Source organism: Dermochelys coriacea, chromosome 1 (genome assembly GCF_009764565.3).
Source record: "Dermochelys coriacea isolate rDerCor1 chromosome 1, rDerCor1.pri.v4, whole genome shotgun sequence".
In the NCBI taxonomy this organism is placed as follows: domain Eukaryota; kingdom Metazoa; phylum Chordata; order Testudines; family Dermochelyidae; genus Dermochelys; species Dermochelys coriacea.
This window is the reverse complement of record NC_050068.2, coordinates 117,429,385-117,454,611: the sequence shown is the minus strand read 5'-3', so window position 1 is coordinate 117,454,611 and position 25,227 is coordinate 117,429,385. Positions and strand designations below refer to the sequence as shown.

Sequence of the window (25,227 nt, the reverse complement as noted above, 5' to 3'; positions counted from 1 at the left end):
AGTCAGGCGACTGGGGATCTATTCCCAGCTCTGCTACTGATCTACTATGACACCTTTTGGAACGCAGCTCCCTCTGTTCCCCTCCCATCTTTTTCCTGCCTTGTCTGTTTAGATAGCGATCTCTTCATATCAGCTACTGTCTCGCTCGCTATGTGAGTACAGTGCCTACTGCAGTGGAGATACTGGTGTAATACAAACAATAACACTAAATTGGAGCACAGGAGCTGCTTTCCATACTGTGCTTCCGATGGCGAAGGTGTCATAGGAAACATGGGACTATGAGGGTAGCTTCATATGGACAGTCTGCCTTTCGTAGGTCGCAAACAGAGACCAGGCATGGCATGATGCACAAATACACAATCATCATGTTTCCCTAATACAGCAAATTGGATCAGTAGTTTCTAAAGCAAGGTAAAGAATAGGTGTACATCGGCCTTCTGTGCTCTGAGGCGTTTTGATGTCAAGAGTTAGTGGCACAACACAGAATCCTGCCCGGTCCTTATGCCTAAAATTTATTTTTTCATTCCTTTGATTATTTAATATTGGTTTTTAAATACAGCTGGCAGAAGAAAACATGTATAGTTCACAAAAGAGAACTTGGTTTAGCCTTTTTTTCAGCAGGATTGCCTGGCTATGTAGACTTCCTCCTCAGGCCCTATGCCACCAGCACTCCCAGCTATCTTCGAGACACCGCTGACTTCCTGAGGAAACTGTTCTCAGACTGGTTTTTGAATATTATCATTCTTGACGTCTGATTTGTGCCCATTTATTCTTTTACATAGAGACTGTCCAGTTTGACCAATGTACATGGCAGAGGGGCATTGCTGGCACATGACGGCATATATCACATTGGTAGATGCGCAGGTGAATGAGCCTCTGATAGTGTGGCTGATGTGATTAGGCCCTATGATGGTGTCCCCTGAATAGATATGTGGACAGAGTTGGCAACGGGCTTTGTTGCAAGGATAGATTCCTGAGTTAGTGGAACGGTCCATCGGTGATCTTCCTGAAAACATCATCCTGGCCTCTATGGATGTAGAAGCCCTCTACACCAACATTCCACACAAAGACTACAAGCCGTCAGGAACACTGTCCCCAATAACGTCATGGCAAACCTGGTGGCTGAACTTTGTGACTTTGTCCTCGCCCATAACTGTTTCACATTTGGGGATAATGTGTACCTTCAAATCAGCGGCACTGCGATGGGTACCTGTGTGGCCCCACAGTATGCCAACATTTTTATGACTGACTTAGAACAACGCTTCCTCAGCTCTCGTCCCCTAATGCCCCTACTCTACTTGCGCTACACTGATGACATCTTCATCATCTGGCTCCATGGAAAAGAAGCCCTTGAGGAATTCAACCATGATTTCAATAATTTCCATCCCACCATCAACCTCAGCCTGGACCAGTCCACACAAGAGATCCACTTCCTGGACACTACGGTGCTAATAAGCGATGGTCACATAAACACCATCTTATATCGGAAATCTACTGACCACTATTCCTACCTACATGCCTCCAGCTTTCACCCAGACCACACCACATGATCCATTGTCTACAGCCGAGCTCTACGATACAACTGCATTTGCTCCAACCCCTCAGACAGAGACAAACACCAACAAAATCTCTATCAAGCATTCTTACAACTACAATACCCACCTGCTGAAGTGAAGAAACAGATTGACAGAGCCAGAAGAGTACCCAGAAATCACCAACTACAGGACAGGCCCAACAAAGAAAATAACAGAACGCCACTAGCCATCACCTTCAGCCCCCAACTAAAACCTCTCCAACGCATCATCAAGGATCTACAACCTATCCTGAAGGACGACCCATCACTCTCACAGATCTTGGGAGACAGGCCAGTCCTTGCTTACAGACAGCCCCCCAGTCTGAAGCAAATACTCACCAGCAACCACACACCACACAACAGAACCACTAACCCAGGAACCTATCCTTGCAACAAAGCCCGTTGCCAACTCTGTCCACATATCTATTCAGGGGACACCATCATAGGGCCTAATCACATCAGCCACACTATCAGAGGCTCGTTCACCTGCGCATCTACCAATGTGATATATGCCGTCATGTGCCAGCAATGCCCCTCTGCCATGTACATTGGTCAAACTGGACAGTCTCTATGTAAAAGAATAAATGGACACAAATCAGACATCAAGAATGATAATATTCAAAAACCAGTCTGAGAACACTTCAGTCTCTCTGGTCACTTGATTTCAGACCTGAGAGTGGCAATTCAACAAAAAAACCTTCAAAAACAGACTCCAATGAGAGACTGCTGAATTTGGAATTAATTTGCAAACTGGATACAATTAACTTAGGCTTGAATAGAGACTGGGAGTGGATGGGTCATTACACAAAGTAAAACTATTTCCCCATGTTTATTCCCCCCCCCACTGTTCCTCAGACGTTCTTGTCAGCTGCTGGAAATGGCCCACCTTGATTGTCACTAGAAAAGGTTTTCTCTCTCCCCTCTAAACCCCCCCCCCCCCGCTCTCCTGCTGGTAATAGCTTATCTTAAGTGATCACTCTCCTTACACCATTGTTTCATGCTCTCTGTGTGTGTGTGTATATAATTCTCCCCACTGTATTTTCTACTCAATGCTTCCGATGAAGTGAACTGTAGCTATCGAAAGCTTATGCTCAAATAAATTTGTTAGTCTCTAAGGTGCCACAAGTACTCCTTTTTTTTTTTTTTATGTTCAGTGAGTAAGGTTTAAGGTACTCAGCATGAGGTTGGCTACCTGAGAGCTGCTCTCTGTGGTTGCTATCTGTGACAGAGGAGTTGAATTGGAAGCATAAATTGGAATAATACAGTAGCATTACCTGAAGGCGTCAACCATTATAATACTGTAGAGTTTCAGAGTAGCAGCCATGTTAGTCTGTATTTGCAAAAAGAAAAGGAGTACTTGTGGCACCTTAGAGACTAACAAGTTTATTTGAGCATGCATGCATCCGATGAAATGAGCTGTAGCTCATGAAACTTTATGCTCAAATAAATTTGTTAGTCTCTAAGGTGCCACAAGTACTTTTTCTTTTTGCAAATACTGTAGAGTGATACTCTAGTATTGCAGCACTGCATATTGCCCAAGGCTGTTAGGACTCTGTATATCAGAATCCACTAAATAAGAAACATAATGGAAAAACTAATTAGCACAAGGGCACTGCTTTAGGGAAGCAATCCAATAAAATGAGACCACAATGTTCACTTTATAATGTGTTTAGATAGTGTCTATTACTTATGCATATCTTGTAACCGTTAAACGTTGAAGTATCGGTACATTTTCAGTTAAATCTCTTTCCTCCTCACCCTATAGTTATCTTCACAATGGAAGGTAGGTTAGGTTTTCTCAGAAGCTAATGGCACCTGGTGCACAAGATAATCCAGCCCTGTGAGTTGTGAGCAGTGCAGGCTGCCTTCCACCTGTGATTAGTAGCATCACCTCATATTGCGTGTTCTTGCCACTTGGCTGGGGAGCAGAATTCCAGGAACAGTCTCCCTAAAGGCACAGCAATATGTTGGATAATGAATGCAGCTTACTTGATGTACGTATACTGGGTAACTTGGCTGTGTGTGGTGAGAGAGGAGAAGGAGATGCAGTGTACATGTTTTGCCTGACTTGAAGATTTTAGGTAGGGCTGGAATTTATAGCATTATGCATATCCTGGCAACTTATTAAGGATTGCATATTTGATTTTTTTCTCAAGTATGTGTATCTTAACATTCACAGAGATGAGAAATAAACTGCAGACTGCTTTGATGCTCTGTTGGGAACATGCCTAGGCCTCATGTGATCCAGTTAAATGTTGCTGTATGCTTCACTTTCCATGAAGCATATGTGATCAGAACACAGTTTTTTTTATCCTGGATCTTGATATGTATATGAACTTTCTGACCACAACATGAGGAAAAAAATACAGCTAGATTAAGACTTGGGGTGAGTAGGTGAAACTCCATTGATCTGCTCATCCTAGCTCTGCATTAGGCCCTGAATGGATGATTTAAAAAGAAAACCATGGAGTAGTCGTCTTTAAAAAAAAAAAAAAAAAAAAAAATTCTTACATTCCTTTTTGGGGAGGAGAAACAAATGCTTTAAAATAAATAAGTGAAAGCAGGAAGACAGAAGTAGGTGCATCAAAAACAGCAATAAGTAAGGAGTGTGGAAGTGGGAGAGTTCAATCGGTGAACTAAATTGACTGAAATTGTATGTAGGACTTTATCATTAAAGTCCACCCACAGTAAACCTACATCTGTGATTTTTGTAACCTCTTGGAGGCTCTGTTAGCTTAACTGCTTATAGTTATCACTGTTAAGTATATGCCCTACACCTGAGTTTCTGCCATTATGACCCCATATTTTGCATTCATGCTGAGTTCTTGGCTTTAATGTTTTATTTCTGGGTAATTATCTGATAAGTGTTGGTGTCTATGGGAATTTTTAAGGAGTCTCTCCCCTTTCCATCTAAGAGAGGCTGTAGTAATTACAGTATTGATAGTGTTTGCAGTCTCAGAGTTATTCAGGTACCTAGACAATAGTAATGATCCTTTTTACTCCTGAGGACATTCTGCACCAAAAAATTAAAAATTCTGTGCGCAGTATTGCAGAATTGTGCAGAATTTTAAAAGTTTTATTTGTCAATAAATAAATGCAGAGGCTCGATCATGGCATTGGGGAGCATAGGCCACTGATTGTATGAAGGTGGGAAATCACCCTGCAGCCTCTCCAACCCCCGGGTCATGGACTCAGTGGTGAGGCTGCACCTGGTCCTGACACAGCACAATGCCTGGGCCTGCCCCAGAAACACCCTGGGGCCCTGCCCCTCAGTGCCAGGCGCACCAGGTTGGGGCCGGCAGGCTTAACCAGGCAGGATCCAAATGTGGAGGGGCTTAGTGTGGGGGGGATCCAGGTGTGGAGTGGGAGGATTCTGTGTGGAACATTCTGAGTGCAGGCTGCTCAGTGGGGGGTCGGGGGGGATCTGAATGCACAGAGACTTGTTTGGGCGGGGGTGTGTGCAGAGGCAATGGGACTCTGCAGGAGCTTCCAAGTGAAAGTGGTTGGAAATCAGCAGAGGGTTCTGAGTGTGGGAGTCTCAGCAGGGGGGGTCTGGGTGCTGGGGGAGTGGGCGTTGGTGGGGTGGGGGTCTGGGTGCAGCTAGTTGGGGATCAATGGTGTGGGAGCTCAGGCTCATCAGGGTGGGGGTTGGAGTGCAGGGAGCTTTGGAGGGTGGTCTGGGTGCAGGGGTGGGGGTCCGGAGGCAGGGGGCCTCCAAATGCAGGGGTTGAGGTTCAGTGGGGGAAGGCTTGGCGGGTTCTGGTTATGGCTTGGCAGGGGTGTCTGGGCATGGGAGGCCCAGATGCACGGGGGTTGGGTGGATGGAGGAGGAGCTCCCTGTACAGTGACCCCTCTCCCTGCAGCTGAGGAATTATGGGGGCAGGAAGCAGGGGAGGATGCTGAGCTTCCTGCAGCTGGCGGAGGTTTCTGGGGGTGGGTAGGCTGGTGTCCTCCCACCCCCCTCATACCACACAACAGGGAGAGGATGTTGGTTACAGTGGCAGTCGTTATGGGGTTCTTTGGTGCACAGCAAAATAGCCGTGTGTCTAACAGGAACCAAACTATGCGTCATTGGGCCGCTTGCAGGGATGGTGCCACGGTGATTTACTGTGTGCAGTGTGGAAACAGTGGGTTTTGCCAGCTGTAAGTGTAACAGGTTACGTGTGTGCTAAAGAGCTGCTGTGTGGATGGGACCTTAATCCTGAGTCTTTAAGTGTCTTTGGAACTGGAAATCATCTGGATTTCTTCCATCTTCACATCTATAATTCTTTGATATTAAGTAATTTTATAAAAGAACCTCTTCTGTGAGCCTTCCCAAAACCAAACCTGGCAATTGTAATCTGACGAGCACTTTCCAAAACAGTAGTACCTAGAAACTTCCTGATGTAGCAGGTAATGTTACACCAGCAGTCTAATGTTCTTACGAGTCTACGTTTTGGAAGGGAGCACTTGAGAAGGCAAAGAGGTGAACAAAAAAAGCCATGCTGATGCCTATATTTTGATTTAGCGCTTGCTTTTTCCTATGAACGTATATTATAAAGGAAAAGAAGTGCTTCAAAATGTTGCTGTGGTTTTGATGCATAAATCAGTTTGTCATACAGAGAAATCCCATTGTGTACTTATCTGAAGTATTCCATACATTATGAAGAAGGTATCTGGAATGATCAACAATGTTGTGAATATGACTGGGGGTTAAATTTGGCCTGCGATGCTGAGAATCCTGCATTTCCCACAGTCTGCAATTCCCCTGCTTTACAGTCCCTTAGGAGGTTTATGGCAAAGCAGTTCCTATCCCTTCCCTAGGACCAGGAGAATGAAGTTAGTTGTAACTGCACTTTGCTGTAGCTGCTGTGGCCTCAAGATGACAAGGAGCAACAGAGGGACCAGCAGGATCTTTTGAAGCTGTTGGGGAAGGACAGCTTTTCCAAAAGTGACTGAGCATGATATTTGCAAGTCATCCAAAGTGGGCTAACCTCTCTGAGGGGAATGTCGCCTCTTCTTGGCAAAGGCCGGGAATAATTTCAGATCTCTTTCTGGAAATGGCCAGGCCATCAGTAGCTCATGGATTTAAAGCAGCAAATAAAGAAAACTTTACGTGAAAATAAATGGCATCCCATGTATTGTTTATTTTCTTTATTCTTTTCCTTTCTAACCGCGCAACTTTTTGTCTATCATGTATCTTGGTATATAGTTCCTTCACTTTTCCACAGTTTGTTTTTTCCTGCAGAGTTAATATTAACTTCTCATTTATTTTAAAAAATTTTTTTTCTCCCTTTTTTCTAACTCGGTTTCCTTTTCAGATCTGGCTTCTGTCTCCTCTGTTTTTAGCTTTAGTGTCTTTTCTCTCTGTACCCACCATTTCATATTTCCATTCGCCCACACCTACCCGGACTCTTGGTGCTTCAACTCCAACCACAGTGAAGAAGAGGGAGAGTCTGAGAGGGGAAGCACTGTTTATCTGGGTCTAATGCAACATTTCTTCCTTCCCCGCAGCAGGTTAAGGGAGGCAGCTGTGTTGGTGAGCCTTAGGGACCAGGCCAGTGGCTCTTGTCATGAGATAGGATGTTTAGGCCCCTCCTGGGCTTACTGAAAGGGTTTGTCTAGATAAGGAAATGAGGTCAAAGTTGGGACAAGGTTGGCTAACCTAACATGTAGTAGCCAGCCCTGACTTGACTTTAACCTCTCCTTCCTAGACCAACTGAAAGGATGCCATGGGACACAGAAACACACAGGCATTGTAATGTGGTTATTGATTCCCTACAGCACACGTATGTGCCTGTACTTCTGTGCATTCAGATGCTCTACTTTCGTTCTCATACCCAAACCAGTTCAGTGAAAAAGCGATTGTATTACTAATTTAAGGTGACAAAAATATTAAAAGAAATGGATGCAGCAAGGGAGCTGCTTGGAACAGACAGTAACATAAGCACAGTAACTTCTTTAAAGAAAGGGGTTGGAATGGTCATTGGGAGAGGAGTGGGTCAGCTTTTCGAAGTTCTAAATGAAAATGGAGACGGAAAATCTTCCTATTAGTAGAACTATTTATTTATGGCACCAACAGCATATTAGGCACTCGACTGATAGGTAACATCTCTGAGGTGTACACGGCTCAAAAGTGGCTAGTGGTTTGGGAGTGCTTCAACTTTGGGGTACCAAGTTTGGGATTGTTACCAGGCCTGTATTTTCAGAAAGTCACTGAGAAAATAAGGCCTCATTCAGGTGTGTTAAAGTTAGTCGAGGCCTCATTCAGGTGTGTTAAAGTTAGTCAAACAAAGCTATTGGTTACTTTTGAAAGTCTTAGCCATGGTTCCTCTCCTGAAAAGTTTACAAATTATGGAGAGGGAATGGTTCTAACAAGAAGCAGTGTGACTGGTCAGTGTAGTCTAGCATGGGAGACTGGTGACCTCTGTGATTTGTGTTTTTTAACTGTATTTATCTGGAGGGGAATGGGGGTGAGAAGAAAGTCTGAGTTTGGACAAATGACTTGACTTCGTTGGCTGGTTCAGAGAAATGTATGTTAGGGTGGACTTGAGGGAAGCAAAAAGAAGAGTGGAGTTCTAGGTATAGGGGTCTACATGGAAGAAGTGGAGAATTTTGGGGGGGAGGGGCAGGGGCAAGTGTGTTTTATACCATGGGATGACTAAAGCACATTAGCTACTGCAGTGTAAAAATATAGGCACATCAGGGTTACTGCCAGGAAAATAAGGAGAGGTCAACCCCATGCAAAGGTATAGTGCTAACCTCACTGGACTACCTTGTGGAAAATACTGCAGGAGCCTCTCTCCACTAAAGATTTTACAGTGAGATAATTGTGTGGTTTTTTTCCCTTGTAAACTCTTCCCCGCAAACCATCCCTTTTTTTAAGCAGTGAAGATAAGATCTAAGAAAATGTCCTCTTTCAGTGGTGGTCTGACTCGCATGGTTTGACACAGTGTTTCTCAGAGTTCACAGCTTAATATAAATGCAGAATACTGACAGAATCTCTGCCTTACTTAAGTGTGCTCCGACGATGCTGTGCATTCTAAAAAGGTATCTGGAGTAGTTTGCCTTATAAACATGGCTAAAATGTCAGTTGCCTAGCTATGGGAGATTGATGTAGATTGTGTGAATTATTCTAAAGAAAATGGAAAGGAATGGTAAATGCAAATGCATTGCTTTTGTGCTTAATTATAATTTGACAATCTTGCTAATTACCCTTTTAATGAGAAGTGATTTATCTCAATGGATTCTGTAAGTATTTTAAATGAAACTCTTTGGTTAGCTATCTAAAGTATTTATCTCTTGTCTTCAACATGAAATAATAGGAAAGATAATAGGCAAGCCGGGATGGGGAAAACCCACTGTCTGGAAATCTTGTCTTAACGGTACTGCTCTGTGTGGGTTTAAATGATTAAATGGAATACAGGTGCTGACCCTTCTTTCTGTTTTTCAGGGTCGGCATGTCAAAACAGGTCAGCTGGCAGCCATCAAAGTCATGGACGTTACTGAGGTGAGTAAAGAAAACGTTCTTTTTTTAGAAATAGAAAAAAACTGAACAATAGGAGTTGGTAAGTGGTTTAACCTTTTTTTTTTTTTTTTTTTTTTTTTTTTTAATGGCAGCTCTCACGTGAGAGTGATCACTTTCTGTTTGCAGGAGCTGACCTGCCAGGCAGTCTGCCCTTCCGTGGCTTTCTGTGTTCATGAGGGACATTTACTTGAGTTGCTGCAGGTGGTCCCAAAGTATCTCAGAATCAGGAGCATCTCCTTTGCAGAAAGGTCTCAAAGAACGATGACGATACTGATTTTTAAATGTGACTTCAACCTTCTGCTTTATAGAAAAAGAAGGTTATGGGGGACACATGGGGCAGGAACTGGAGGATCATAGTTCCGCTAGTACTTTTGAATACATTTTATACCCTTTTTAGGCTGAAAAGGAAGTGGGTCCAATAAAGTTCCCAATGGCCTGAAAGCAGAAACATCTGCTAGAATGATGAGCAGATTGCTGGCAGAATTCAGCTGTGTAAAGTAGTAGTTGTAACTGACTCAGGGGGATTCACTATGGAGTTTAGATGGGAAAAGGGAAATTAACCCAGCCAAAAAAAATAAAAATGTGTCTATTTTTAAACCTATACATATATAATAACTTTAGTTTACTCTGTTCAAAAGGAGATTAATTTTAATTAAAATATTTAAAACAGATCAGAATAAAGAGGATTTTTTCTGTAGATTCCACTTGTGTTGTATTGAATTCTATATGCAGTTATCACATAGACTTCAGATTTAGAATTGGACAAAATCTTTGTATGTGTTTCAGTAGCATTATACTGGCTGAGCAGTCTCTGAAGAGCTCATCATCAAACCAAGCATCCTATTGTTCTCAACCCCATTCATCTCCTATGGTTATTTTTAAAAAAAAATGCATCAAAGCTCATGGTGTTGTACACAAAGCAGAGTCTTTAATCAGCAGAACGCTTATGTTACAAGTAAATGTACACCTTAGACATATTCATTTAAGAAGATTGCTACGTGATTTATGTTTTGACATATGCATGCGTGCACACTCCCAACTGGACTTGTTACCTTGGACACAGGATCCCAGGAGGGTGGATTAGAGCCTTATGGCTAAACCATTTAAAAAATGTATAAAGCAGCAGCCAGGGATATGTTAACTGATAGGACTTCAGTTATGTCTCTGGACCTCTGTGTGATTATATCAGAGTGAGACTGCCGATCTTAAGTTAAGCTGTTATGTCTGCCAAGAGCTAGACATGCTTTCTTCATAAAACGGGCTAATAAAAATCAATTTTCAGCTGTAAGATTGTCCAAGGCTGCCTTTGTGAAGGGGCACGGTTGTATTCACTATAGTCAGCATGTAGGCAAAGCAGGGAATACTAGGGTGCGTTGACTTAGAGCGAGTGCTCTTTAATGGCAGATGATAGTATCAGTGCAGCAAATACTCACAAATCAGGTTATTACAAAATTAAGGGTTCTTCCACAACCTGAATTTGATTATACTACACATCATAGATCTCTTTTTATGGCATGCATTAATAACTAACAGTTTGGATCGAAAGGTTACGTTAAACAAGGAAAACAGTAGAAAAAAATTAGTCATGTACATTGCGACTGAGTTAATGTTAGGGGGAGATGCTTTAGCTATAGAATTTTTTCTTCTTTTGAGTGCTTGATTTTGCAACCTTAATACAGTAGAAACACTGTTTTCACTTAACGGCCCTAGACTGTTGGGAGTGTGGGGGAAGAAGGAAGGGAGGAGAAAATTTTGAGATACTAGCTTGTTGGAGCTTGCAAGTATCACAGGCTTCCCCAATAGAATTTGTAAGTTCTTTGTTCCAATGTAATATGTTTTTGTGGAGGTTACAGAGATACTGTACATTCTTCAGTGTTGGGCTAAGCATCTTCCATCACTGCTCTTTGCTCTGAAGACATTGGGTTTCTCATATTTAGAATCTCATACTTCTTCCATAGCTGGACTTGTAAATTTCAGAGGTTGCTGGGTTAAAGAACTGTGGGTGCATATGTGAAAATGGGATTTTAATGGAAGCTGTTTTACAAACTTAAGTGCAGGGATTGGGATCAGTATGATTGCTGTACTACAGCTCTAGCAGTATTAGTTTTGCTGGTAAAAGCGTTACTATTGAGCTTGTCGATCTGCTTCAAAACCAGAACTTTTCCAGTCTGACTGGTGGCATGGATGGATATAAGTGATGATTTTGTCCATACTCTGTAGAGAATAGGAGACCACACAAATTGCCTCCTTTTTAATCACCTTGCTCTAATTAATGCTTTGCTGAAGATTTAAGAAGGTAAAAATGTTCAAGATGCCTGACAGCAACACATAACCAAACTTCAACTTGTAAATAATAAAGGCCCAATCCTGCAAATGTTCTCTGCAGCCGTGAGTTAATACCATGTGGAGTTGCTAAGCGTTTGTGGGATTGGGCCATAAGGTTTTGACAAACCAACTGTCAGTAACTTTCAATTTAAAGTGAACGTAACTTTTGATCAGTGCAAAGAAGTAGAGTAAATGGAAATTGTGCGGCTCAAACCTTTCACAGAGCTGTAAAAATGTTGTTCTTGGTTCAATGCTTATGTTGCTGTGCCTTGTTTAGATTTAATTTTGAAAAAGGAAAACATTGTGGGCTGAAAATCCCATGTCAGATTAAATGCTGACTTTTTTTTTTTTGAGACTAGTTAGTCATAGTATTGAAACATAAGCACTGTTGTATACAGAAATGCCTAGCTTTTAAAACAAACAAACAAAACTTCCAACTTATTTTTTTAAATCAGGTTTATAGCTCACACTTTCACTTTTTACTGTTGGAGCAGCAGTGGCTATAGGATGAAAGAGCTTACTAGTGGATAGAACATTTCAACAGAAAATAAAAATACAAAACAAGCTTAAGCCGTGTTTATGAACTAAAAGAGACTCTGCAGCTGGAGGGAATTAACTAAAAGGTAAAGATGTATGAACTGTTAGCATATGCATATTTTAAAAATTATTTTCAGGACTGTATCATATTTTATCTATCTCTTGTGTATCGCAGGCTATGTGTATATGTGTGGGAAAATAACTTTTCAAAAAAAGTCCTCACAGTCAGTTTTAGAGCATTCCATCGCAGATTCTATGTTCCTTACTGGATGCATGTTTTAGAAATGACTATACTTGGACAGATGGTACCTCATGCTGGTCACCCCCATAACTGCACTTACAGGCCCTGGCATCACATTGTCATGTGTTTTTGCCCTGTAGAATACTGTAGTGTATTCATATAGCATATCAAATCAAGCATGACTGGTATTAATATCAAATATGATTTAATTATGATTAAAGTTTGATGGTCACTGTTGGATTTGAATCCACTCATTTTCGTATAAAGCAAGAAGCTTTTAAAGGTAGCAAAATGTACCTTGCAAACCTGCTTGTATCTGAATTGTTTGTTAGTTGTATTTGTTGTATCCATTTTTGATAGCTGTTTAACTCTTTCAGGGACTTTCTGTATTGATCCTTCCAGGAATAAATCTTATTCTTGAGTAGGAGACACTTTCTTTTATGCTTCCTTTTATGGTTTTGAGTGAAACATACAATCACTGTACCAAATTAATTCTCCTGTGTCGGTCTGTCTGTCATATACCTGACATTGCTCCTCCTTCCCCCCGCCCCCCATTTTTGGGTCACTGCTGGACTTGTGAAAATTTTTCACATGCCTTTTTAACAGCAGCAACTCTGAGATCACATGTCCAGCGTTCCCTGACTTGTTACTGTATAGACTACACTGAACTCCTCACTTAAAGTCGCCCCCGTTAACATTGTTTCGTTATTAGGTTGGCGATCTATTAGCGAACATACTTGTTTAAAGTCGCGCAGTGTTTTGTTACAAGATTGTTTGGTTCCCCTTGCTCCACCTGCCCAGCACTCCTGCTGGGGCACTCCTGCCCTGCTCTGCCTGCCCAGCGTTCCAGATGAAGGAGCACCTGGTAGGCGGACTGGGAAGACCCCACTCCCTGGCAGAAGCGCCGGGCGGACGGAGCGGGACAAGGCCCCATGCCCTGACCTAGCTATGCCCCTGCCTCAGCCAAGCTTCACAATCATTGTTGCTGAGTACAGTATTAAATTGTTTACAGTTATTTAAAACTTACATTATATATGTATATAGTGTCTTTTGTCTGGTGAAAAAAACCTAACCCCCTCTATTTACATAAATTCTTTTGAACAAATTGGATTTGCTTAACATCGTTTTGCTTAAAGTAGCATTTTTCAGGAACATAATTACAACATTAAGCGAGGAGTTACTGTATAAAACTATGCAAGTAAATGACTGGATAAGATACCCTGCTGATTTGTAAAGGAAAAGTTGGATTACTTTTATCGCCCCTCTTTTTCTTCCCCTTCCCCATGTCCAACACAAAAATGTAAGCAGCCAATGACAGAAACACGTCAAATCTCTTGCATTTAGATAGTGAAAATATAGAATTGGGTTAGGAGATCTAGGTTCTCTCCCCAACTTTGCCACTGCCTTTTTGTACTACTGTAGACAAGCTGCTTATCCTCTTTTTATGGTCTACACCTACACAATTTAACAGTGGCAGACCATAAAATCATAGGCTTCATGTACATTGCGACATGTACATTTGAAGGTGTTATACCAATAAAATAAAAACCAGCAGGATCTTATTAAAGGGGAAAAGGCAAAATACCACATTTATTATGAATACAGAAAGAATCATAGTAAGCAGTTAGTTTTATACACACACACACACACACGCACACGTTCTGCAAGGTTTGTTATTATAGTTACTAGCCTTCAGTTGCTCATGCCAAGCCACTGGCCAGGTGGCCTGGACATGAGGAGGGAGCAGGGCCTTGTCAGATGCTCATCTGATGCTCCTGGAAGGTGGTTTGCAGAATCAGATCCCAAAGTTCTCACTTTCTAGAGTCCCATTTTTATAAGAATTTCTTCCTATACCAGTCTATGGAAATTGCTTCATCATGCTGTTGCTGAATCAATCAGCAGATGGCACATTCCTGACGGCTCTGTGCTTCCAGATGTTATCTTGTTCTTTGGTTCTCCCATTCTTGAGGCTGTTGGGTGGATTCCAGTCTGCCCTCCAGGGGTCCTCTGGTTATTTCCACTTGACGCCTTCTTCAGCTGATGGACACTGGATTCTTAGGCTGGCACCTCCCTGATCACTTACAGTGTGTATGATAAACCCATTGTTTCATGTTCTCTGTGTGTGTGTATATAAATCTCTCCTCTGTTTTTTCCACCAAATGCATCCGATGAAGTGAGCTGTAGCTCACGAAAGCTTATGCTCTAATAAATTTGTTAGTCTCTAAGGTGCCACAAGTACTCCTTTTCTTTTTGCGAATACAGACTAACACGGCTGCTACTCTGTTCCCTGATCATTGTTATTATCCACACCAAGCATCCATCCACATCCATCCTCTACCTTTATTTTAATCACAATTGTTAACAAAGCGAGATGAATACAACAAAAGGGTGGGGAGTCTCCGCATGCTGTTTCTGTTGTTAGAGTATTGCTTTGAGTCTGTGTGAATAGTTCTTACAAAGAATTGCTTTGAGAACAGACTCTGTCTTAGAATGTACTAACACAATTAGCAGCTTGCAAGTTTCACACAGAGAGGGAGAGAAACAGTACCAAAGACCAAGAGACCTCTTAACCATGGAATTCAAACCATGGGGAATCAAACTCATTTGTGACTTTAATACAGAATTTCTTTAATATGATCCAACAAAGGGACCTTGAGAGGTCATCTAGTCCAGTCCCCTGCACTCGTGGCAGGACTAAGTATTATCTAGACCATTCCTGACAGGTGTTTGTCTAACCTGCTCTTAAAAATATCCAATGATGGAGATTATAAGATGGAGATATTACAACCTCTGTAGACAATTTATTTCAGTGCTTAACCACCCTGACAGTTAGGAAGTTTTTCCTAATGTCCAATCTAAACCTCCCTTGCTGCAATTTAAGCCCATTGCTTCTTGTCCTATCCTTAGAGGTTAAGAATCCCCCCCCCCCCCCCCGTAACAACCTTTTACATACTTGAAAATTGTTATCATGTTTCCCCTCAGTCGTCTTTTTTCCAGACTAAACAAACCCAGTTTTTTCAATCTTCCTTCATAGGTCATATTTTCTAGACCTTTAATCATTTTTGTTACTCTTCTTTGGACTTCCTGCAATTTGTCCACATCCTTCCTGAAATGTGGCACCCAGAACTGGACACGATACTCCAGTTGAGGCCTAATCAGAGCAGAGTAGAGCAGAAGAATTACTTCTGTGTTTGCTTACAACACTCCTGCTAATCCATCCCAGAATGATGTTCACGTTTTTTGCAACATTGTTACATTGTTGACTCATATTTAGCTTGTGGTCCATTATTACCCCCAGATCCCTTTCTGTGGCACTCCTTCCTAGGCAGTCATTGCCCATTTTCTATGTGTGCAACTGATTGTTCTTCCCTAAATGGAGTACTTTGCATTTGTCCTAATTGAATTTCATCCTATTTACTTCTGACTGTTTCTCCAGTTTGTCCAGATCATTTTGAATTTTAATCCTATCCTCCAAAGCACTTGCAACCCCTCCCAGCTTGATATTGTCTGCAAACTTTATAAGTGTACTCTCTCTGCCATTATCTAAATCATTGATGAAGATATTGAATAGAACCGGTACCAGAACTGATCCCTGCAGGACCCCATTCATTAACATCCTTCCAGCATGACTATGAACCAGTGATAATTACTGTCTGCGAACGGTTTTCCAACCAGCTATGCATCCACCTTTATAGTAGCTCCATCTGGGCTGTATTTCCCTAGTTTGTTTATGAGAAGGTCATGCAAGACAGTACCAAAAGCTTTACTAAAGTCAAGATATGCCATGTGTACCGCTTCCCCCTATCCACAAAGCTTGTTACCCTGTTGAAGAAAGCTATCAGGTTGGTTTGACACAATTTGTTCTTTACAAATCCATGCTGACTGTTACTTTTCACCTTATTATCTTCTAGGTGTTTGCAAATTGATTGCTCGATTACTTGCTCCATTGTGTGTCTGGGTACTGAAGTGAAGTTCATTCATCTGTAATTCCCCGGGTTGTCCTTATTTACCTTTTTATAGATTGGCACTGTATTTGCTCTTTTCCGGTCTTCTGGAATCTCTCCCGTCGTCCATGACTTTTCAAAGATAATTGCTACTGGCTGAGATATTGCCTCAGCCAGCTCCTTGAGTATTCTAGGATGCATTTCATCAGGCCATCGTGACTTGAAGACATCTAATTTGTCTAAGTAATTTTAACTTGTTCTTTCCGTATTTTAGCCTTTTCTGATCCTTTCTCATTTTTACTGGTATTCACTATGTTAGACATCCAAGCACCACCAACCTTGTTGGTGAAAGCTGAAACAAGTTATTAAGCACCTCTGCCATTTCCACATTTTCTGCTATTATCCCCTCCCTTCCCCCCCCCCCCCCAATTGAGTAATGAGCCTGTCCTGTTCTTGGTCTTCCTTTTGCTTCTAGTGTATTTGTAGAATGGTTGTTAGCTGTTGTGCTAGCTGAACGTGGTTTAACTGTGAGGGTAGACAAGGCCATACCAGGTTCACCACAGTTTCAGCTGATTTTATCATAGCTAGCTGATGAGACATTGATCACAGTTAGTCCTTGAAGTCTGGCAACATGTGTAATTCTGTGGGCAAGTTAATAAAGGGTAAGGGCAGGGCAAACATGTAGCCCTGACAAAGCTAAATTGTGGCCCTTGACTGATAGTAGTGTGATTCTCAGTTAATGCTCAGAACGTGATACCTGATTAATTTTTTAAAATGTTACAGATTGCTATAAATGGAAGGAGTGCTTCAAGTTGATTTGTCATCATCGGCAAAAAAAAGAAGTGGTTCAGTGGTATTGATTATATATGGGAGGAATTTCAAAAAGGAAATTGGGTTGTCAAAAGGTCACCTGTTCCCTTCTGTGTACTTGGCTTAGATGAAGCCCTAGAACATGAAAACAGAGCGGTGAAAGCTTTTGGGGAAATTGGTGGGGGATAACACAGCATCCAAATGCTCTTTCCTGATATACCCAGAGCTTCATCATGATTCGAACAAAACGTTAAACATGGGTGGGATGACTTCCCCAAAAACAACCAAGCACCGTCTAGACTTGTTAGCTGCTGTCCAAGAATGGGCAATTTTAAAGCTACTGGATGAGCTTTCTTGCACTGGCAACCCATTTGTGAGTGGCATACTGGAGCTCATTAATAATCATGATGAAAGTACTGTTCAGTCATGAGATAGCTAAAGATGTCAGTTGAATAGATATTTTGGGTTATGACTTGTATGAAGTCTTCAAAACCCCAAAAATTATCCAAGGCTCCATTGACATGAAGAACAGACTAAAGCTGTGCTCGAATGCAAAGAAGAAAGTCAGAGTGAAGGTGGCAGGGACTTTAAAGAGCTAAACTTAGAGGGGTCATTGTTTGCTCATCTTCTGGTTGTGTCCAGATCACAGCAAGATGTTGATCTGTGTAAGACTTTGGTAAATTACGAGTTCTCCATGGTATCACAATTGACGTTTGAGTGTGACGGAACAATGCATATATGCATGGCGAAAAGCAAACTAATGCACATCTCATATGGTCTTCCTAAGCCAGCACCTACTGACAATATGACTAAGTACCTTATGCCAACAGAGGCCTTTCAGCATACCAATCATTAATGATCTTGTCAAGCTCTCAACAAACCAGAAACTGTTAACACCTGCCGAGATTTGGCTGAACACTTCATTGTGAGGCCACAGCGAAAAAACTAGACATATGACAAAATCCACTTCATGTTTGACTCGTATGCGGAAGAATTGATTAAAAAATATTACTAAAAGACTATGTTGTTGCACCTGTCCAACACAAAACCACTGACTCCATGAATATATCCAGTTTCTCAATAAAGAAGCTGCTGACTCGGACTCGCAGAAAGGATGAGTTAACTGCATACCTTGCAGGAAAAATGCTCCAGCATGCAAAGAATTTCATTGTCACATAGCATAATGAAGCAGCTGCCTTGCACTGTTCAGCAGAGGCTGCCACTAAAATTATGTTGCATGCCATCAGTGACGCATAGAGAAGTACCACTAAATCCCATTTTTGCACAAAAACCAGATGTTCTAGTACACTCTGTGAGATGCTACTCAAGACTTCCTGTCACAGGGTGGACTAGGTCTGTAGTCCCTCTGCTGGAGGCCTCGTGGCTTTGCCTCACCCCACCCCAGAAAAGAGTAGAGAAGTCCTCCAGTCATCCTAGAGAGGCTACAGGGGAGCAGCCATGCAGAGGATCTGTTGGAGCAATGAATCAGGGTTCAGAAGAGCCATATAAAAGAAAGAAGTAGAGCAGTCAGTTGCTCCCTGAAGCTCGAAGGAGGAGCACTGGGTGCCTGTCTGGCTGGAAGAGCAATAGGACCATAGACAGGTCAGTGCTGGCAGGCTGCCCTGCAGGCTGAGCCCAGGGGACTGAGCCCAGAACCTAGACAGACAGGGCGAGTGTACCATGATGAGCCCTGCTGGTCTGGTTGAAGACTGAGCCCTGGTGAGTGTTGCTGAAAAGACACCAACCAAGGGTGGCAAGATGACTCCTGTTGGGCTGTTAAAGAAGGCAGTGCCTCCGGGGGAAGCCTTAGTGTTATGGCCCCATACCATGGCCGTGAGAAAGAACTAGAGACTGTGTACCCTGGAAGGGGGGACAGCATGTGTGACTCAGTCAGAAGGCTGAGCCACTGAAGAAATCATTGGCTGGGGAGATGAGTGCCACCCCTGTTTCAAACAGAAAAAACAGCAGACTCACACCTGACCAAAAGGGGGCACTTGTGAGAGGTGGGTGTTACCCCATTCCAAGATTCTGTTTTTGTGTTTGCTTTCGGGAAACGAAATTGCTGTATATCCTTCAGATGTTTTCCTACCACTCGGACCACTGACAGCCGCTGCACTGCAAAGGCTTTCATGCCTTTTCAGGATGTCATCCTACTGGAAGGTTGGCTGGAAAGAACATTTGATTCAGCCTCTGAAGACACTCTTCTTGCTCTAAAGGTGCTTGGATGGCCAAGAGAGTCACTGATAAGTTCATAAATACATGGGGAGGAGTTCATATGCTGAGTTTACCATTTGAAGACCAGCGTTATCACACTTGCAGAACTACATTGGTGAAGGTTTTCCCAGAAACAGACAAATGCAGAAGAATTGCCCCTGATGAGGGGTGAATTTATACCTGCTACTAAGAGGACAAATTATTAAGCAGTGGAATAGCTCTGGGATTGTCAAGCACATCTAAAACTATCCTCTTGGGTCTTGGAGGATGGATTATGACACCAGTTTTGTGTGAAATAATATGTGCTCCCAAATCAGTCTTTCATCTAATCATAGAATCATAGAAGTGTAAGACTGGAAGGGACCTCAATAGGTCCACCTAGTCCAGTCCCCTTCACTCAAGGCATGAGTACTTAACAACTAGGCCATTCCTGGCAGTTGTTTGTCGAAGTTGTTCTTAAAAACCTTCAATGGCGGAGATTTCACAACCTCCCTACGCAGTTTGTTCCAGTGCTTAACCACCCTGACAGTTAGGAAGTTTTTCCTAATGTCCAACCTAAACCTCCCTTGTTGCAATTTAAGCCCATTGCTTCTTGCTCTATCCTCAGAGGTTAATGGGAACAATTTTTCACTTTTCTCCTTGTAACAACCTTTTATGAACTTGAAAACTATTATGTCCACCCCATCCCTGCCTCCCCAGTCTTCTCTTCTCCAGACGAAACAAATCCATTTTTTTCAATTTTTCCTCATAGGTCACGTTTTCTACACCTTGAATAATTTTCGTTGCTCTGCTCCTGGATGTTCTCCAATCTGTCCACATCTGTCATGAAATGTAGTGCCCAGAAATGGACACACTATTCCTGCTGAGGCCTTATCAGTGTGGAATAGAGTGGAAGTGTCTTGCTTACAACACTCGTGCTAATATTTCCCAGAATGGTGTTTCTGGGTGGTGGTGGTGGTTGTTGGTTTTGTTTTTTTTGTTTTTTTTTTTTTTTTTTGCAACAGTATTTGCTTGTGATCTACGATAACCTCCAGATCCCTTTCTGCAGTACTCCTTCCTAGGCAGTCATTTCCCATTTTGTATGTGTGACTGAGTGTTCCTTCCTAAGTGGAGTCCTTTGTATTTGTCCTTACTGAATTTCATTGATCTCCAGTTGTCCAGATCATTTTGAATTTTAATCCTATCCTCCAAAGCACTTGCAATCCCTCTCAGCTTGGTATCGCCCTCAAACTTTATAAGTGTACTCTCTATGCCATTATCCAAATCATTTATGAAGATATTGAATCGAACTGAACCCAGTACTGATTCCTTCGGGACCGCATTCAATATGGTCTTCCAGCTTAACACTGAACTACGGATAACTACTCTCTGGGAATGGTTTTCCAACCAGTTATGTACTCACCTTATAGTAGCTCCATCTAGGCTGTATTTACCTAGTTTGTTTACAAGAAGGTCATGCAAGACAGTATCAAAAACCTTACTAAAATTAAGATGTACCACATCTACCACTTCTCCCCTATACACAAGGCTTGTTACCCTATTGAAGAAAGCTATTAGGTTGGTTTGACATGATTTGTTCTTTACAAATCCATGCTGACTGTTACTTATCACCTTATTATTTTCTAGGTGTTTTCAAATTGATTTCTTGATTACTTGCTCCATTGTGTGTCTGGGTACTGAAGTTAAGCTGATACGTCTGTAATTCCCCGGGTTGGTCTTATTCCGCTTTTTATAGATTGCTAAATTTGCCCTTTTCCAGTCCTCTAAAATCTCTCCACTCACTAACCAGAGGACCTGGAGCTGGGAGCCGGGGGGCAGCGCCCTGGCTATGCCACGCCACAGAGGGTGACACCATTGAAATTATGATTCTGTAGATTTCTACAATTCAAATGACTTCTCCCCTACTTTTCTATCACTAACTTGCCCATGGAATGAGATTTTAATACATTGTGCTGCCAGATTGTCTGTGCTGTACAGGTAAACTTGCTTTTAGCCTTAATTCAGCTCACACAGTTGCTGACAACCATACTGACATGTTCCTGCTTCCTAATGTGGATCAGGTCTGAGTTTGCCCATCTGTAATGCTTATGTATCCAGGTGTTTGTTGCAGTCGTATCTGATTGCTGACCTCCGAAGGATGAGAGGCTTGCTTGTTGTTTGTAGAGGGTTGTACAATTCTTGGATGGGCAACTTCAGCTTGAAGAATTATGACATGGAAGAGGATAGGGAGAGCACTCAAAGTCTGCATCCTTTCCAAACCACACTCTCCTGAAGTCCACACGTACCTCTCTCCTAGTCTAATTTGTTCCAAAGTTGCTTTCATTTCTGGAAACTTCTCTTAAGTTGCGAGGAAGTTTAGAAAGCGGGACAGTATGGTCCATCCAGCCTTAAAGTATCATTTTGGAGAAGGGGTTACAAAAAGTAACATGGCTCTGCTGCCAATTGGACAACTATGAAAAGAGTATTTGTATAATTGTTACCATTAGCCAATTCAAATCTAATACCGCTTCTACACCAGTCCTGAGCAATATAACTCCCCCCCATCACTGCTCACCATGGCAATTGATCTCTTTGCAGTTGTGTCAGAGGCTCAGCCAATTAACAGAGCAATTCTTACACAATCTGCCATGTTGACTGACATCTATATGGGGCTATTATTTGCTGGAGCCCTGAACATCCCTGTACCAACTTACTGGATCCCCCTGGTTAGCTCTGCTCCACAAATTTTGTGTGATACTTCTGTTCAAACAAGGGCATCCGTTATCACAGAGACTTGTCTGCATATTAGATCGTTCAGTGAAGCTCACAACGCTGAAGTTATATAACAATCCTTTTGTGGCAGATGGATGTTCATCAGTCATTTCATAGTTGATACACAGTAGAATTAAGTTAATTCAAGACAGATTTTTCCCCTGAACAGTGAAAAGAACCCAACTAGTGGAAACAATGATTTTATTCCTCAACAAAGAGAACCAATTTAACAATTGAATCTAGTCAGTTATTTGGATCTTGGACATATTTCAAATAACTTTCCTATTGAAATACTGGAGCCAGTTGCTAAAGAGGACATTTGTTCAGTATCTGTTCAGAGTTCTGGGATGGATAGCAAGGCTGTCATGCTAAAGAAGTCTGAACTGGGGAGCAAGAAGACTAGTCAGCAGCTGGAAAGGTGTCCATAGCAATGGTGGAATATAAGTGAAAATGGAGAGAGGATGCCACTGGTGAAATAAGCTGTTGGATGTTTGGGAGCTTAGGGTGCAGTGCTTAATTTGTAATGAAAGAAGTGCTGGGGCCTCAAGCAATTTATTTTACATTCATAACTGATGGGGCAAGTGACCGACAGGTGCCAGGGCTATGAATTGCCACTCCTAAAGGTGCTGGGGCTCAGCCCTGGCACAAATTAAGCACCATTAGGGTGACTGAAGAAGAATCATTTGGGAAGCTGTGGACAATACAAAGCACAACTATGGAGAAGGCAGAGCTGGCTCTAGGCACCAGCAAAACAAGCAGGTGCTTGGGGCGGCATTCTGGTGCTGGCCATGCTGCCCCTAGAAATGTGCCCCCTCCACCCGCTCCCCACCCCCCGGCTTGTCGTTCCGCACGGCAAGCCTGGGAGGGAGGAGAAGCCGAGCGGCGGCACACTCAGGAGAGGTGGCGGTGGTGGAGTGGAGGTGAGCTGGGGCGGGAAGCGATTCCTCTACCCCCTGCCCCGTTACTTCCTGCGCTTCCCCCCCACCTGCTCACCTCTGTTCCACCTGCTCCCCTGAATGCACTGCCTCTTCCTTGCCTGAGAGGGAGGGGGGAGAAGCGGAGCGACAGCGTGTTCAGGAGAGCAGGCAGAGTGGAGGTGAGTTAGGGTAGAGGGTGTGGGGGGAGGGAGCCGCAGGAAGCAATGGGGGGAGGGAAATGTGGCACGCCTGGGGGAGGAAGCGGGGAGAAGGGAATTGTCCAATAAGAAGGTACTGGGCGGTCAGGGTTCCAGCAGAGAGCAGCTTCACAAAGATGTCAGCTAACATGGCAGAAGGGGGGACAGTAGAGAAAAATGGCTGAAAACATCTGACCTATAAAGGAGGACTTTTTAAACTTATACCTGCTTGTTCCTCTTTTGTGCAAAAGCTTTAATCTTCCCAAAAGACTGATTACACACACTGTCTCTTGTGAGACTCTACTAAAAATAATTGATTTTGTTTTTTAAACATTCCTTATCTGAGAACCTGATTGTTTCAAGGCTGGAAAAAACAAAGGTTATTGGACTTTCATAAAGATCCTTGATAACAGCATTACTTTCATATCCTGTGCGTGCGTGCGTGCGTTAAAGGATTTTTGACCAGGAAGTATCAGTATGGCTCATTTGGTAACACTCCCATTTCCGGGCTCAAGTCCTGCCTCAGGAATTGGCCTCTTACCCAACGCTGACAGCATATTGCAGTATTAGGGAGGAACGGTGTGGTGTCTATACCCCTGTCACACACCTTAATTATGCCAGTTGTAATCTCTAAGGCTTTGGTCCCATCTGCCAGAGCAGCCTTGTTGAGAGTCCCAGTTTCCATTTGGGTGTCCCATAAAATACTATAACGTGGTTTGTGTTGTACCTGTGTAGCTGGGGCCAAATTGGGTTTATAACCCTGTTGAGGGAACTGTGCTGCAAACCTGAATGCAATATAATTCCCTTAATATGGACACTGTTTAATTATTTCTTCCTAGGCATAACTGAGCCATGTTATAGCATGTTGTAGAGCACCAGATAAGAAGTGGGTACCCCTTTGTGGCAGTAACTATTTCCAGTGCTATTGCTGGAAGCTTTGTGTGAGTTGTTCAGTGTGAACGGTCTTTATCTTGTGGACAAGTTTAGGATCTACCTTGTCTGCACTGACCCTTTTCTTAAAATATCCATCTGTTGCCGTAGCTCCAATGCAGCTATGTTGTCATCAACAGCAACGTAGTGCCACAAGCGTAGACCAGCTACTGCTGCTTTTACACCAGGATAAGTGATACAGGTCCCGAACATGCAAACACACTTATGCTTAAGTTTCAGCTTGTGAGCAGTTCTTATACATAGTCCCCAATAACGTTAAGTATGTGTAAATTTCTGCAGGATCTCGGCTTTAGTAATTGGTTATACCTACAGTGGGAAAATTCAAACTCTTCACTGGTGGATGCTGCAGTTTAGAAAGGAGTTAGGTGCTTTCACAGTCAGGCCATCCAACTCCGCTTAAGGGCTGTGCCTACACTAACATTATTTGGTGAAATCTCCTGCCATTGTTCTAATGATGGTGCATCTCTGCTAGGAGTAGCAGTAACGTGAGGTTTGGTACTATTGTGTTGTCAAATTCAGAGTTCTGTCTCCTGAGCTAGTAGAAAAAATGTCAAACTTTGAAATTTTGTTGACTAAAACCAGAAAGTTCTTGTGTGAATATTTGTGATAAATTCTCCCCCCTGCCTGCCCTCCTTTTTTTTTTTTTTTTTTTTTTTAAACGGGCTGTACTGTCTCCTCTACATTGCAGCTTCTCTATGGGTGACGAATTAGATATCTCATTTTCCTAGAGTAGTCAAGACAAGGTGGCCATAAAATGCTACATGTGTTTTCTTGCCAGAATAAAAACCTGTTATAACCTGGTTAGAGAACCAGATTGAATTCTGGTAGGTACCTAGGCTATAACACAGTTTTATAACATGTTTATTTTGTCCATGTGGGCAAGAATAAGTAGTAAACTAATTATTATAGTCCAAGCTCTTTAAATATGGTTATTTTTGTGTAGATGGGGCCTTAGTCTTGGGGTGTGGAATGAGGATTCAGGATTGGGAATTCATTTGCTTATATTAATGTGAAATCTAGTCAGTCTTAAACTTTTTGTTTGTGTTAATTGTAGTTCCTGAACTACACCTGCCCCAGAGTCCCTCCAGCCATAGTTTTATGATTTTTATAATCACATTCCTTATTTCTGAAAAATTCCTCTTTTGCTGTGTGAAAGATCTACACAGTGAAAACTGGCTAACTATAGAGGGGAAACAGTGAAACTTTCTGTATCCAAAGTACTGCTAAATGCACAAAGTAAGCAAACTTGGGGGAGGAGGG

The 25,227-nt window shown here is 42.5% G+C and overlaps 1 protein-coding gene across 8 annotated transcripts in view; it reads left to right on the top strand.

The window, feature by feature from the left end:
• The window catches only part of MAP4K4 (mitogen-activated protein kinase kinase kinase kinase 4), a 251,706-nt gene that overhangs the window by 105,771 nt on the left and 120,708 nt on the right, over positions 1-25,227 (top strand). For all 8 annotated transcript variants that reach the window (XM_038398598.2, XM_038398590.2, XM_038398608.2 and 5 more), the window contains one exon: positions 9,006-9,062. In XM_038398598.2, coding sequence (XP_038254526.1) covers positions 9,006-9,062 — 57 coding nt within the window. The remainder of the gene's footprint in view (positions 1-9,005; positions 9,063-25,227) is intronic.